Source organism: Gekko japonicus, unplaced genomic scaffold (assembly GCF_001447785.1).
Source record: "Gekko japonicus isolate JY-2015 unplaced genomic scaffold, Gekko_japonicus_V1.1 scaffold1263, whole genome shotgun sequence".
Classification (NCBI taxonomy): Eukaryota; Metazoa; Chordata; class Lepidosauria; order Squamata; family Gekkonidae; genus Gekko; species Gekko japonicus.
The window spans coordinates 525,165-540,178 of NW_015173165.1; the positions used below are offsets into that span (position 1 = coordinate 525,165).

General features: G+C 45.0%; 1 protein-coding gene across 2 annotated transcripts in view; it reads right to left on the reverse strand.

The window, feature by feature from the left end:
- FAM118B (family with sequence similarity 118 member B) overlaps nucleotides 1–14,587 on the reverse strand; it is a 22,145-nt gene extending 7,558 nt beyond the window's left edge. Inside the window, exons 1-5 of one of the 2 annotated variants that reach the window (XM_015422511.1) lie at nucleotides 14,513–14,587; nucleotides 7,845–7,894; nucleotides 4,974–5,057; nucleotides 2,905–3,157; nucleotides 2,305–2,532 (exon numbers count right to left, since the gene is read on the reverse strand). In XM_015422511.1, the coding sequence (XP_015277997.1) occupies nucleotides 2,305–2,532; nucleotides 2,905–3,157; nucleotides 4,974–5,050 (558 nt within the window). In that variant the 5' untranslated portion in view covers nucleotides 5,051–5,057; nucleotides 7,845–7,894; nucleotides 14,513–14,587. The remainder of the gene's footprint in view (nucleotides 1–2,304; nucleotides 2,533–2,904; nucleotides 3,158–4,973; nucleotides 5,058–7,844; nucleotides 7,895–14,512) is intronic. The other variant, XM_015422512.1, reaches the window with a different exon arrangement.
- Nucleotides 14,588–15,014: the final 427 nt, after the last annotated feature.

Genomic DNA, 15,014 nt, shown 5'->3' on the forward strand with positions numbered 1-15,014 from the left:
TCGTCTCTCTCCAGGCCTGCATGCCAGGAATTCAGCACTGTGTGGATGTGTTTACAGTTCTCTATCTCAAAGGAACTCTCTGCGTCTACAAAGAAGATAAATCCTATACATCTGCAAACAATCTAAGACGAAGGAAGCTATTCCCAAGCTCTGCAAGTCAACTGGATTTAGTTCATCATTGCACTCAGTTGGATATGTTTACCGAGGACATTCTGAGACTCATGCTGGAATGCCAGCCGTGGTTCACTGGGGTCAGGAAGAATCGGGTTCTTTTTGCTTCCAGCTCTGCAGCATAAGAAACAGCATCCTGCCTTCGCAATGGCCGTGTAATAGAGACCTCTGCCTAAGGAAAGATCTTGCACACGGATACTGCCTCACATTTCATCTTTTGCAATATGACTTCAGTTTGGTGGGGGAACGTGCTGGCAAGTCACAGATGACTTATGGTGACCCTGGAGGGTTTTCAAGGCAAGAGACATTCAGAGGTGTGTTGCCACTGCCTGCCTCGGCATCTCAACCCTACTGTTCCTTGGAGGTCTCTCGTCCAAATACTGACCCTGCTTAGCTTCCGAGATCTAATGAGATAATGCTAGCCTGGGTGTCACTCCGTTTAAGATTGCCTTATTATCATGGTTTTTAGTTGACTGCTTTATGCATTTCTCTGCAGTTTTTAATGCAGTTCTTTTAGGATTGACTGATTTGATCTCCTTGCAGTCCAGGGGACTCTCAAGAGTCTTCTCCAGCACCATAGTTCAAAAAAATCTATTCTTCGGCGCTCAGCCTTCCTACTACGATTCTTTAACTCGACCAGCTATCTGTCCTTCAGAACACCATGCCCTGCTGCTGCACCTCTGTATCATGCCCAAAATTTCATGTGGAAAACATGGGGGCGGGGAAAATGACGCAACATGCAAATCTAGACAAATTTGACTAAGGTACATGATGTAGTTGGTTTACCTTAATGCTGAACTCCTTGCAGCAGAATGAATGTGTGTGTGGGGTGGGTGTATACACACACACACACTCATTACTTCCTTTGTACAACAAAAGCAGAATGAAAGGTGTGGGGGTTGTGTGTGTATAGATGTACGTATATACACATATATACATACACACAAAAAAAACACCTGTCATTCTGCTTCTGCTGTGCAAAGAAACTAAATTCTGAATTTACCGTGTTAGGCAGAGCAAACACATTCAGATTTTTCCCCCACATTTTTTTAAAAAAAGATGGTTGCTTTATTTCCAGTGTAAAATTCTGTACTTTTCTTTCCCTCTGCAACCACAAAGGAAGCTTTCTGAAAGCACTTCAATATTATTGGGGACAGGGCTATTTTTGGGCAGGAACGCACAGGAACGGAGTTCCAGCTGGCTCCTCAGTTGGCCACACCCAGCAGGAACTCATTAGCATAATAGGCCACACCTAACAGCAGACACTCATTAGGATTGGCTACATTAGGGGTGTGTGGCCTAACATGCAAAGGAGTTCCTGCTACAAAAAAAGCCCTGGGTTTTGACAACAAAGTAAACAGAATAAGAAGCAAAAGGAGGGTGTGGTTGGATGACCACACTTCTGGTAACACGTGGGGGTGTGGCCTAATATGCTAATGAGTGGTGCTGTCAGGGGTGTGGCCTAATATGCTAATGTGTTTCTGCTGTTCAGTGTGGCCTATTATGCTAATGAGTTCCTGCTGGGCTTTTTCTACAAAAAAACCCCTGATTGGGGATAACATTTCTAAGATCTGTGAGGTTGAAAATGACATTCATCTCATGCTGTCCGTTCTCAGCTGGCATTCCTCCCAAACATTGTACTACAAATATTCCCACCATTAGCCTGAAAAGTCATGTAGAAGAGAGACAGCAAAAATGCACATCGTGTGCGCAATGAAAATACACACTTGAAAAGATCCCCCACTGTTATTTACATGCCTTTTGTGTAAACTAGGCACCAGGCCAAGTTTCAGCTTCAAGAAGCTAAATAAAACGGGGATGAGCTCTGCGTGTTTTATTAAGGTTTGCTCTTACGACCATCCCTGGCATTTGCCATTGTGTAGTGCAGCAACTGTTTGCAGGAAGAAAAACAATACAAAAAGAACTCTTGCCTCTCAGCAGCCTGGCAAAGAACCAGCTGCCAACACTGCTTGTTTTTAGAATGGCTTTCTAACTGCAAGTAGCTGTGTGTTTTATTAGCCTCACCAACTGGAAAAGACCGCTGCTTCTCTCAAGCTGGGGCTGGCACCTAGAAACCAATGGACTTCCAAGGTAGATGTGCTGCCATTTATAAGCACAAGCGTATCCTGTCACCTTTTTCTCATCTGTGAGGTCGAGAGATTCAAGCTGCTTCCCTTGGTCCGCAGCATAAATTTCCAACAGGTTGTCGAAGTTGGTGGTGAGCACGAGGGCACCGTTCTCCATCAAATGGAGCACAGACTGGAGAAGCTGTTTCCCGGTGTCTTCCATTTTGGACTCCAGGTCGTCAAAGACCTCATACAAGCAGTCTTTGAAGAATGTGGAACGGACATTGCTTGTGCGCTGCCAAGAAAAGATCATGCCAAGATCACAGTAAAGTTTTATTAGTTTTTTTTCAGTAAATAAAGTACTTTAATTTCAACAGCAGGGGGTAGAGATTTGTTTGCCAAGAGCTAGCAAACAGACAGAAGGACTTAAGACTGAAAAGCCTGCATATACTTATCTAAGAAAGTGCTTCATTGAGCACATTCAACTTTAATGAAGTACATAGATACCTGAGGCTCAGTTCAGACATAAAGTGAACCTATGATTTATTTTAATTACAGTTAGTTTGTGAAACAAGAATTTGGCTCCCAAACATTCAAATCCTGGCTGGGTTAACTTTTTCCCCTCTGACATTTGCAAACCATGCAGTTCTGCATGCAGTCAACTCACCGGCGACAATTTCTGAATAAGGTCATGGGCAACATGGATGAGGTTCTTATCTTCTCGGAGACATTTCTGAAATTTTTTCCGTTCCTCGTCTTCAAGGAGGTCAAAGTCAATAGCAGCATCCAGCAAGGCCTGGATTAGGCCTTTCCATGATTTCAGGGCCGGCACTTGAGGCGCGACAGCTGCACTTATGCCAGTCCCAATCACCAGCACGAGCTCCTGGGGCCGCTTGGTTTTTAGACTAGGCAACAACTTCCTGCAGCCAAAGAGAGGGAGTGCCTGTTGAATTATGTCAACACTGCTGCATTTTGAGGAAATGATAGCTAAGAGGCTTTTATGCATATAAGCAGACATATTCTTAACTTTTTAAGAAAAATATTTACAAAAGAACTGGCCTGCGGGATCAGACCAATGTTCCACCTAGTCAAGCATCTAGTCTACCACACAGTGCCAAACCAACTGAACCTGGAGGGCCAAAAAAACTGGGCATAGAGGCCAAGGCCTTTCCCTGATTATGCTTCCTAGCACTAATCTTTAAAGCTTAACTGCGTCTGAATATGGAAATTCCCTTCAGTCACCATGGCTATTAGCCACAAAGGGATCCATCCTTCATGAATCTGTCTACTTCCTTTTTAAACCCATATATCCTAGTGGCCCTCCTCTAGGTCATTTGACAGTGAATTCCATGTTTGATCTTTCAGTGAAGCACTTCCATTTATTTATTTTGAATCCATCACCCATCAACTTCATTGGGTGCCGCTAGGTTCTAAAGCGATTTACAAGATTACCACAAAAGAAAAAAAATGTCTGAAACAATAAAACAGATAAAAAGGCCATGGAGCGATTTTGGAACACTCTCTCTAGAGAAGTTTGGCAGGCAATGACCTTCTTTTGTGTGCCAAAGTAATGACTTCTGCTGCTATGTGGCAGTATGAAAGTCAAACAGAAGTAAAAACAAAACTTCAAGAAAAACTGCCACGTAACAGCAGAAGTTATTACTTTGGCACACAAAAGGAGGTCAGTGTGTGCAAAGGTTATCTAGAGAGGGTGTTCCAAAACCGGGTTTGCCACCAGTAACAAAGGGATGTGAAGGTCCAGAAACAAATAAAAAAAATAAGGGAGAGTGACTTTTCTCTGAGCCCCCCCCCTTTTCCAGTGGAAAAACTGAGGATTTGAGGGGAGTTCTAAAAAAACCCAAACTTCGTATGAAGTATTTAACTTTTAGAATAAGTGCAACAATTCTTAAGGCAGAGTTTTTCCACACTCAAAACATATAGCATGAACAAGCCTGAAGACTTTTTCAATTTTTCCAATGGAAGAATTGGGAAATTTCAGGGAGCCCTGAAAAAACTTTCTATGAAATATTTTCCCTTTTTGAGTAAGAAAACACATTTTAGAAAGTGTTTCACTCATTCCAAATGTACAGCATGGCTTAGAGCCATTTAAACCCCTGCTTTTTGCTCCCAGCAAAAAACAGCTGAGCAGAAAGCAGGGGTGGCTTAAGCCCCATCTTTCTGTTCTTCACAAGCCACCACGAATTGCCTTAACATTCATGGAAATTCATGGCAGCTCTTCAGTTTGCGAACTTTGCCCAGAGCCATTTAACCCCCTGCTTTCTGCTCCCTGTAAAAAGCACCAGGGAGCAGAAAGCAGGGGACACGAACCGCCACGAACCAGTTTGGTTCACGAACCAACCTCCTGGTTCATATTGGTTTGTGGTTCGGTTCATGGTTCGGCCACAAACCACAAACTGAACCTCAAAAATGCGGTTTGTGCCCATTCCTATATGGAACTGTTCGTGGCACTGCCACCCTGCCCCAAGAACTGGAATACTACTGAATTACTATTAACCCCAAGTACTGTACTTGGATGATATTTTATAGTACAGGTTCAAAATATATCAAGCCATCCATTTTATGAGAGCAGTTTCATATCCTACCACAGAGAACGTCTGATAGTAGTTTACAAAACAATAACTGAAGGTAAAAGATTAAAATTACTTCTTGAAATAACCTATATGGTCATGTAAAATGCTGACATTTTTTCCCAATGCACTACATTGTGATGCTTACCTGGGCTTTTTTGTGGGGGGAATCCCATCTTTCAACAAGGCTTCTTTATCCAGAGTCAGACTCACATTAGAAGCCATCCAGTTTCTGGAAGGCAAACAGAAGAAACACAAGCTAAGGGGGAGCAAACTTAGAGGAACTAAGAAACAACTTAGACAAACAAGAAAAACTAATCAAGAAACAGCACTGATGTCTATAATCTCTTGTCCCTTCACTGTTATCCAAAGAATATGCTGTCCATAGTGAGTCCCAGATCTTAGTCTTAACTAAGACAGCATTTTAAGGGTAACCAAAGAGAGTTATCTTGCGGAAATGTGTGTTGCAATTCACAGTGAACTGTCCCTTGAAACTGAAAGGTGGTCTTGTGGCACAGCTGAAAAGGCAGCTGTGACTCACAGGCTAGTACTGACAAATCACAGGTCACAGTTTTACTGTGTTTTGCATGTTTTAAGTTAAGCTGCCTTAAGCCATGGAGAAAAGTGAGGTAAAACTACTTTAATTAATCAATAAAAGATCTCAGCTGTTTATTCATTTATATATCTCCCCTTTCTCTTGACAGTCAGTCCCAAAGACAGGTAACAACAACGCATGCAAAAATAAGATGGAGCCCATATGTATAATTTTCCAGCTCCTCCTTAAGCTCTGTTTTACAGTCTCACTGGAAGGCCCCAAGGGCTGGCACCTGCCTCACCCCACCCCACTCAATCCCTTCCCCTGAGCTGCACACATGACTCTTCTCCCTTCTGCCCTAGGCTGGGTTGAGAGAGAGCACAGCTGACTAGGAATGGGCATGAACCTGCCCACGACCCTAAGTTCGGCACCACCATCACCCAGGTCATAGTTAGTGAACCAAGGTCAGTGTGAGCTCGCCTCCATGACCTTCCATGGGTTTTTGGGGAGGTTCATGCAGCTTGTGGTAGGAAAGGGTGTGTGTGAAAGGGATAGCTGAAACAGCTTGCATCTATTTCAGCCCTAACAGTGGGGCTGGTGTGCCCATCAGTTATTAGGCTGAAACAGATGCAAGCCCCCGCTTCCAAGAGTGGGGGGGAGTGAAATGGACAGGTTTAATGGCTCACATTTAACCCCCCCATTCTCTCAGTTGTGGCTGACTGCGGCCAGGAGAACCAATTGGTTCGGTTCAGGCATTATTATTATTTTTTGCCTGGTTCGGTTCAAGCACACCCCAAAGCCCTGAAGTAGAATTTTCTGGTTCATGCCCATCCCTGTAAGTGACCCAAAGTTTCATGGTAAGCAGGGATTTGAACTTAAGTCTTGCTAGGTCTAGTCCAGCATTCTCACTAGTGCAGCACAGCAAAAAACAAACAAACATACTAGTAGGTTACAATCCCGAATATACAACCATGCTTTTGAAGGGGGGGGGGGTGCATTATCCATGGTTAACCTATACCTAGTAAAACCATGCTGGAGGTAGTTTCTCCTCCACTTCTCTGCTTGCAAAGGTACCTCTCTAAATCATGCTTTCTTTGTATGTTTGGGAATCTAACCATGATTAAGACAACAAACCATAATCAGCTCTAATGATTGCCAAGGATTTCGTTATCTACTAGGCCTCAGGACCTTTGCCAGACAATCCAGCCTCATGTAGACAAAATGATTTCAGAACATTTCTGCATTATTTCATGACATCCCCATGTCATGGTGTTTGCTGCATAGTCCAAATTCACCCACCTGGGCAAGTCTAAAACACTTAACAGGTAAGTCTCTTGATCCTGCCAAAGCCTCTTTTAGATCAGTTCAGCTTCTAGTTCAGTTCTTCAACTCAGATACAGTGCTGAGGGGTTCAGGTAGAGTACTGGATTTGGACTGGTTTCAAATCCCTGTTCAAATGGATGGTCTTCAGCAATGCTCCCTCTAAACTGTGGAGTCTTGTGAGCAAAAAATGTACTTTGTGTGAGCTACTGGCATGAAAGTTGTGAGTGAGCAATTTGGCTACTGCATAAATTAGTTTGGTCTGGAGCCATCCCTTCCTGAGCTAAGACAAAACTGTGTGAGCCGGAGGCTACAAAACTGTGAGCTTGCTCACACTAGCTCAGCTTAGAGGGAACACTGGTCTTTAGCAAATAATTCTCTCTCTCTTTCTCAACTCAACCTCCTCAGTGTTGTTGTGAGGATGAAATGGGAGAAACCTACATCTGTCACTCTGAACTCCTTGGAGGAAGGATGCAACATTTAAATACATAGGTTATAAATAAATAGGTAATTATACTACAGTAAAATTACTGTTAATCCATACTTGCATAACTCAGTTTGAATTAATATATACCCAGAAATTTGTTATATTACTGTTTTGAATTTGTAGACTTTACAGAACTTTGTATTGTAACTTTTTAAGATCTCAATAACGCTATTAAAATTTAAAAAATATATCTCTGACTAAATGCATCACTAATATGGCTCTGCTGACATTTGGTCATCTAAGGAAACACTGGAGGACAAGGAAGACTGGATACACTGAACATAAACATGCAGTGGTACAATACATGTCCCTACACACTTACAGGAATTGTACAATGAGCTTTTAATCAGGTACCATGATGTAGTGACTGGTCACCTGAATCCACTCCTTTGTAAGTTAGTAATGCCTATTTGGAGGAGACCAAAACCCACACAGAGCTTTGCATGGTGAAAATTTCAGACTACCGCTGTCTATTTTCACTTTGCAGATAGGCACGTGCAAGATCAAATTCTCAAGTCTGCATGCATTTTCAAATGCGAGTAAAGACATGACATTTCCAAGATGGTCATCTGAAAACATTTTACTTGCTTCCCGAAGCTCGAAGCTTCCTCTCCTTTCACTGAAGCTTTTGCTTCTTTACAAGTCATACCATGCATATTTTCTACACATGCCTTTACCTTTCTATGAGGAGATGCAGTCCTCACAGGCAGATGAAACTGGTGTTAAACTGGATCGGGGAGAAAACATTAAGAGTTTAGATGTGACGGCAACTTGAAAACTCTGCTAAGCATTTATGTGTAAACAACGGAGCAAAGTGCTGAAGTAGTAATTTTTTCCTGGGGCGAAAAACCCTACCTCCTTCAAAAGAAAACACACAATTCTATTCGACAATACAATTCTCAGTTTAAAAGGAAGCACTGCTGCAAAATACAGGTTTTCATCCAATCCCCTGCCCTTGAGAAAGCTTGACAAAGCTGGCAATGAAAGTTCTCTCTATTTTTAAATGTAGTTTTGCAATGCTGAGATAGTTGGGCACATAATAATAATAACAGTGGTTATTATTTACTGCTACAACTACTGACAAGTATTTTGCTAGAGAATAATAATGCTGACTGCTAGTTCTACCCTGCAGGTTAGCAGGTAAAGCAACACAAGAGGAAGTTCACAGGATAGTAAGGCTGTAACATTTATCTGATTAATCTATTTTACTCATCTTAACAGCTAACAAGGTGCAAACTTTCTTTTAAAATAGAGTTTATTATCTTGTAATGCTGATACAAATAGAAATGGCAGGTGGCAAGCCCCGTCTGAGAAGAAGCATGTCATACTCTCTCACTTTTGGGAAGGAACATCTTTTTCGAGATGGTGCATCCTGAAAACACACACAGCCACAGGCATAATCTAAAGGACCTTTTTTGTTGCTCCAAATTATTTTTTTCATATGCAGTTTTGATAAATTGTGTATGGTAAATCAACTAAAGTTCCTTTGAACTAAAAATGAGGATGACATCTTTCAGCCCAAGTGCCAGAACTCCGTAACGCGTGCCTGTGAAGATATTGGCGTGTCTGCTAACAAAAGAGAAGGGAGGCTTGGGCCAGACACCCTGGGAACAGGCTGTGCCCCAGTAGCAGTGCCAGTGCCTCAGGGTTTTGCCTTCTTTCATTTGACTTATGGGGCCAAGCAAAACAATCTGTTGTGCTCCTGTTTGTCATGTGTGGTGGCGCTATTCCTGCTCTACAGGATGGAAATTGCACAGTGGTGACCTGAACCAGGCTGAAAGTTCCTTTATATCCTGACTCTCTTCCTGCATGGAGCTCAAGGTGGCATAAATAGAGTTCAAGGGAGAAGTCTTATCCAGGCACTGACCAGACTTTGGCAAGATTTCTGCAACACAAGCATCCACAGGGCCCAACCCTTAAATTAGGTCTGTATTATTGTTCCCAAATTACAGTTGGCAGAGGTTGGTCCAAGACTGAGAGAGCCGCTTTCCTAAGCCACTCGGTGACCAAGATTTGAACCAGAGACTTCCAACTCACATTCTGTCTGAATCACCAGCAACGCCATCCTTAATTGAGTTAAAGGTAAAGGTTCCCTTGCTCGAAAGCCAGTTGAATCCGACTCTGGGGTTGCGGTGCTCATCTCCGTTTCAAAGCCGAAGAGCCAGCGCTGTCCGAAGATGTTTCCGTGGTCATGTGGCCGGCATGACTAAACACCAAGGTGCACGGAACGCTGTTACCTTCCCACCGAAGAGGTACCTATTTATCTACTTGCAATTTCATGCTTTCGAACTGCTAGGTTGGCAGGAACTAGAGACGGGAGCTCACCCCGTCTTGCGGCACCCGGGTCTTGAACTGCTGAACTACCGACCTTCCACAGCCTGCAGTTCAGCGTCTTAACCACTTGAGCCACCGCAGCTCCTCTTAACTGAGTTACCCCCTCCTAAATCCATTGACTTAGAAGGTTATAATTCTACTTTGAATGGCACTGCAAGTGACACCATCATGTTTTATGGTTTCTTGGAGGGAAGACAAGGGCCATTGCTAAAAGATACCTCAGAGCACTGGGAGAGAGAAGGAGGAAGCAGTTATTGTCTCACTAACCAGAACTATTTCATTCCACAGGGTGGGGGGAAGAGAAAATACCACGAGCTGACTAATACTTTCCTTTTCCAGAAAGCCTCTGCATCAGGACAGAAAACCAAACATCCTAATCAGCGACAAAAAAACATAAGAAGGGATTTATGCAAATAATACTTCTGAAGCAGGAAGATCTCCCTTTGAGTAGAACAACAAAGCTCCTTCCTTACAAGACACAAGGAAGTGGGGTGAGGGGAATGACTAAGAGTGTTTTTAATATGAAGAGAAAATGTTTTCTGTGGTGGAACAGGGGGTAGGAACAAGAAGTGAGAGCTCCAGAGGAGACTCTTGCCCCAGGGATTCTTCCCATTGGGGCCAGCAGACCCACAAAATCAGTAGCCCAGGACTGATTCATCTGTTCGCATTTATCTCGGTCTAATTTAATGTTTTGGAACCCCCCTGGGCAAAATTCCCTCTGATTTCCGCCCCCCCCCCTTGAGTGTTCTTTCTGCTGGAAGGAGGCTGACAGGCAAAGTTTGCCCAGTTCTGACAAACGGGCCCAATGCAGCTGCTGCCCAGTGAAACAGGGCAGCTAGTGGTGGCTGTGACACACAGCTAGTTCAGAGTCGGCAGGGAGCTCCCACTTGGGACTCACCAGACAATACTGACCCCCAACATCAGCCTTGCCTGTATCTGGGAGGTCAAATGTCAGATTTAGACTAGAAGACTGAGGTCTGAAACTCCCTCCCAGGAAGCTCACTGGGGAACCCTGGACCAGTCTCTACTTCACAGGATGCTGAGAGGACAATGGAGGTATTCTAAATGCTCTACCTCAGACTTCTTGAGGAAAGGGGCAGAATACAAATACGAGTGGAAGGGACCAGAGAAGAGTCTGGCCCCTTTTCTTTCCAGACTAATCAGGTTCGAGCAGGCTGAATGAACAATCCGGGTGAAGAAGAAAATCAGAGGGAGTTTAACTGTCAATACCACACAAACAAAGGCTGCGGTCACACGGAGCATTAGGCACGCTAGAGAGACGGAAGATAGGCGGATTTTCTGGGCGCGATATCACCGCCACATCTGGGAAGCGTAGAGCTCCCGTGGCTCACCCGAGGCTTCACTCCGAAGATGCGCTGTAAAAAACTAGTACCTCCGAGGTACTAGTTTCCGGAAACCGCGGAGCATGGGCGGGCGTCTGATCGCGTTTCCGGTGGTAGTTCCAGCACCCGCCCATGTCCCCTCGCAAAAAGGGTTTTTCCCCCCAAGTCTCCACGGATGCGCACAAGCACCCAACGGAGCTTGCGCACACTTTAGTTTAACAAAAAACACAACCCCGTTTGCCCCGCGGCCCCGCTTCTTTGCAGCGCCGCAGGAGTGTCCTGTGATCGGCACCTCCCCCTAACCACGGGACTTCCACAGGACGTCTGCTGGCGCAACCGCGTGTTATTTTGCCCCGGAGCAAACAGCCACGCTTCCCCCCCGCATTTTCCGGTCCGTATAACCGGGGCCAAGAATTGGGTTTTGGATGGAGAACGTAGAGGAGGTATCCTGGACTAGGCAGGAAGTCCTCTAGGGGCTGAAATGATTTTAGATAGGCAGGGTTCGTGTTCCTCACTAAAAATAGTGAACTATTAAAACTGCCTAGTTATTGTCTTAAAGCTTGAGTCCAGTGGCACCTTTAAGAACAACAAAGTTTGATTCTAAGCTTTCATGTGTTTGCTATACCCAGAATTAAACTGAGAGAGCCAGTTTGGTGTAGTGGTTAAGTGCACGGACTCTAATCTGGGAGAACTGGGTTTGATTCCCCACTCCTCCACTTGCACCTGCTGGATGACCTTGGGCAAGCCATAATTCTGGCACAGCTGTTCTTGAAAAAGAGCAGTTTCTGTCAGAGTTCTCTCAGCCCCACCACAAGACACAAGGAAGTGGGGTGAGAGAATGACTAAGAGTGTTTTTAATATGAAGAGAAAATGTTTTCTGTGGTGGAACAGGGGGTAGGAACAAGAAGTGAGAGCTCCAGAGGAGACTCTTGCCCCAGGGATTCTTCCCATTGGGGCCAGCAGACCCACAAAATCAGTAGCCCAGAACTGATTAGACTGATTCATCTGTTCGCATTTATCTCTGTCTAATTTCATGTTTTGGACCCCCCTGGGCAAAATTCCCTCTGATTCCCGCCCCCCCTCCCCTTGAGTGTTCTTTCTGCTGGAAGGAGGCCGGCAGGCAAAGTGTGCCCAGTTCTGACAAATGGGCCCAATCCAGCTGCTGCCCAGTGAAACAGGGCAGCTAGTGGTGGCTGTGACACACAGGTAGTTCAGAGTCCCATTTGGGACTCACCAGACGATACTGACCCCCAACATCAGCCTTGCCTGTATCTGGGAGGTCAAATGTCAGATTTAGACTAGAAGACTGAGGTCTGAAACTCCCTCCCAGGAAGCTCACTGGGGAACCCTGGACCAGTCTCTACTTCACAGGATGCTGAGAGAACAATGGAGGTATTCTAAATGCTCTACCTCAGACTTCTTGAGGAAAGGGGTAGAATACAAATATGAGTGTAAGGGACCAGAGAAGAGTCTGCCCCCTTTCCTTTCCAGACTAATCAGGTTCAAGCAGGCTGAATGAACAATCCAGGTGAAGAAGAACATCAGAGCAGACAAACAAGGATTGGGTTTTGGCTGAAGAACGTAGAGGAGGCATCCTGGACTAGCAGGAAGTCCTCTAGGGGCTGAAATGATTTTAGATAGGCAGGGTTCGTGTTCCTCACTAAAAATAGTGAACTATTAAAACTGTCTAGTTATGGCACCTTTAAGAACAACAAAGTTTGATTCTGAGTATAAGCTTTCATGTGCTTGCTATACCCAGAATTAAACTGAGAGAGCCAGTTTGGTGTAGTGGTTAAGTGCACGGATTCTAATCTGGGAGAACCGGGTTTGATTCCCCACTCCTCCACTTGCACCTGCTGTATGACCTTGGGCAAGCCATAGTTCTGGCACAACTATTCTTGAAAAAGAGCAGTTTCTGTCAGAGCTCTCTCAGTCCCACCTACCTCACAGGGTGTCTGTTGTGGGGAGGGGAAGGGAAGGGAGTTTGTAAGGCGCTCTGAGACACCTTTGGGTAGTAAAGGGCAGGGTATAAATCCAATCTCTTCTTCTTCTTCTAAACTTTGTTGGTCTTAAAGGTGCAACCAGACTCAAACTTTGTTCTATTGCTTCAGGCTACCCACCTGAATCTGTCTTTTAAGTCTGACAAACAAACAACATTGGAACCATTAATGATTCCACACCTCCCAGGTCTATTTCCATTATCAGACTAGAGTGGGGAGGCATTATAGTTTTGTTATATATGCACCTCCCATGTTATCCTCAACCTATATAACCCACTACACGCTCAGTAGGGCCCAGGGGAAAGAGGTCTTGATTTGTTGCTGACGTGCTTTTCTGGTAAAGAATGAAGGAATCGAGTGCGTCTATAAAGAGGACACAAGAAGAAAAGAATCCCACTTTACTGCATACATCTAAAGTTAACAGTGCACCTGACATAGTAACATAACAGAAGAGTGTGGGTGGTGTGGTGGGTCACAACTCCAGCTTGAAGGACTTGTTATTGGCAAAGTGGTATAAAATAAGACAACAAGAGAAAGGTCACTATCGGAGTTCTCACAGGGAGAAGAAAGAAATAATGGTGGGTGAGAGCTTTGGACTTTCCAGGTCTCCGAGTGTCCGTTTGAGGTGTTTTTAAGAACCTGTTTTACCATATGGTCACTGCAAGCAGGGGATATTGAATGCAGAGTCAGCATCCCTATCACATCAACACACACACTGCTGAAAGAGGACTGCTCAAGCCACTGCTTTCTCTCCACAACCCTTTTTTCTGGGGTAGCTTACTTAGAGGAAATCCTGCCTTGATTCCAGGGGTTGGATTCAACTCCTGCTGGATCCCTTCCATATTTGCTACAGCAGTGACAGACATCTGGACTTGTGAGAAGGAATGAATGACTCTTCCATTTGCCCTCTCATCCACAGCCCAACGAAAGAGCACCACTTCTGTTGCAGACATTACGTGGGTGGCCGTCTTCTGTCTAAAACTGCAGTACTAAATTTAATCAGACAATACCTGCACAGGAAAGCAACTGGGCAATACCTCTAAAGGCTTCGATTGAACAAGCACTTTGGATGATGAATGGGTTCGAGACAAGCAGGCTTCTGCACATGCACAGAGTGCTTCCCCCATATTAAAAACTACAGACAGCACAAGGAAAGTCCCCTATCTCATATCTTGTTTGTTAAAATATCCCACAAAAACCGCTGAAGTCCCCGTACTGGCAATATCATCCAGCACAGGATGCAACCCTTCAGAAAAGTCATCTGGAAGGAAACCCAACTGGGGAGGAAAACCCCCCAATGGGGCCTACTCCCGAGTAAACGAGCTTAGCATCGCAGCGCTGCACAACTCTACGCCGCCCACCCGCCCACTTTGCAGATCCGCCCGCTGTATTTCATGCGCAGTGGGGGCCGGGGAAGAGAAGATGAAAACGATCCCTACGGCAGACGCCTTTTGCAACGCAGCGCCAGCAGCTTCAGAGCTTGGACGAAACGATTCTTAGCATCCCCCCCAATCATGGTTTCGACGCAACAATTTCCACTGGGATTTGCCCGGTAATTTTGGACGCCCCGAGTGATCTCCTCCTGCGTTCCACCCACCCCATTCATGCTGAGTTATCGCTAGGGAGAGAACCTGCATTCAGTCCGGCTCAAAGACCAGAAAGACTTACCTTGCACAGGGCACTGCAACCGGCGACAGCAGCAACAACAGAGTCGGCAGGAAGCGATTTCATCTCTCTACGCCAATGGTGGGGCTAGAGCGTCCCTTCCTCGCCTCCTCTTCCCGGTTTCCTTTCTTGGCTCTTTTGGATCGGAAGCGCACGTTGGTTGGTGGCTTTTTCCCATCTCCCTGGGAGCTGCCATAGAGAGAGTTGCGATTGCAAGATTTAGGGGGCCGTTAGAATTGCAGGTTGGTTCGTGGTGGTGGTGGTGGGGAGAGATCCATAAATAAGAGTAGGCTAATTCCTTTATTAGGAACAATTAAAAGCAATGAGCAAGCCCTTGGGTTCACCAGCAGTCTTAAGGCTGGGTGGTAACTGATGGTCATAGTAAGCAAAAAGGATGGGGAAAGATATTACTGTACACATGATGGGGGGAAAAACACGTGTTATTAAGTGAACAGTCTGCCTTACAAAGGATCCACATTTTTCCAGTTAGTGGTAGATGGTAAGC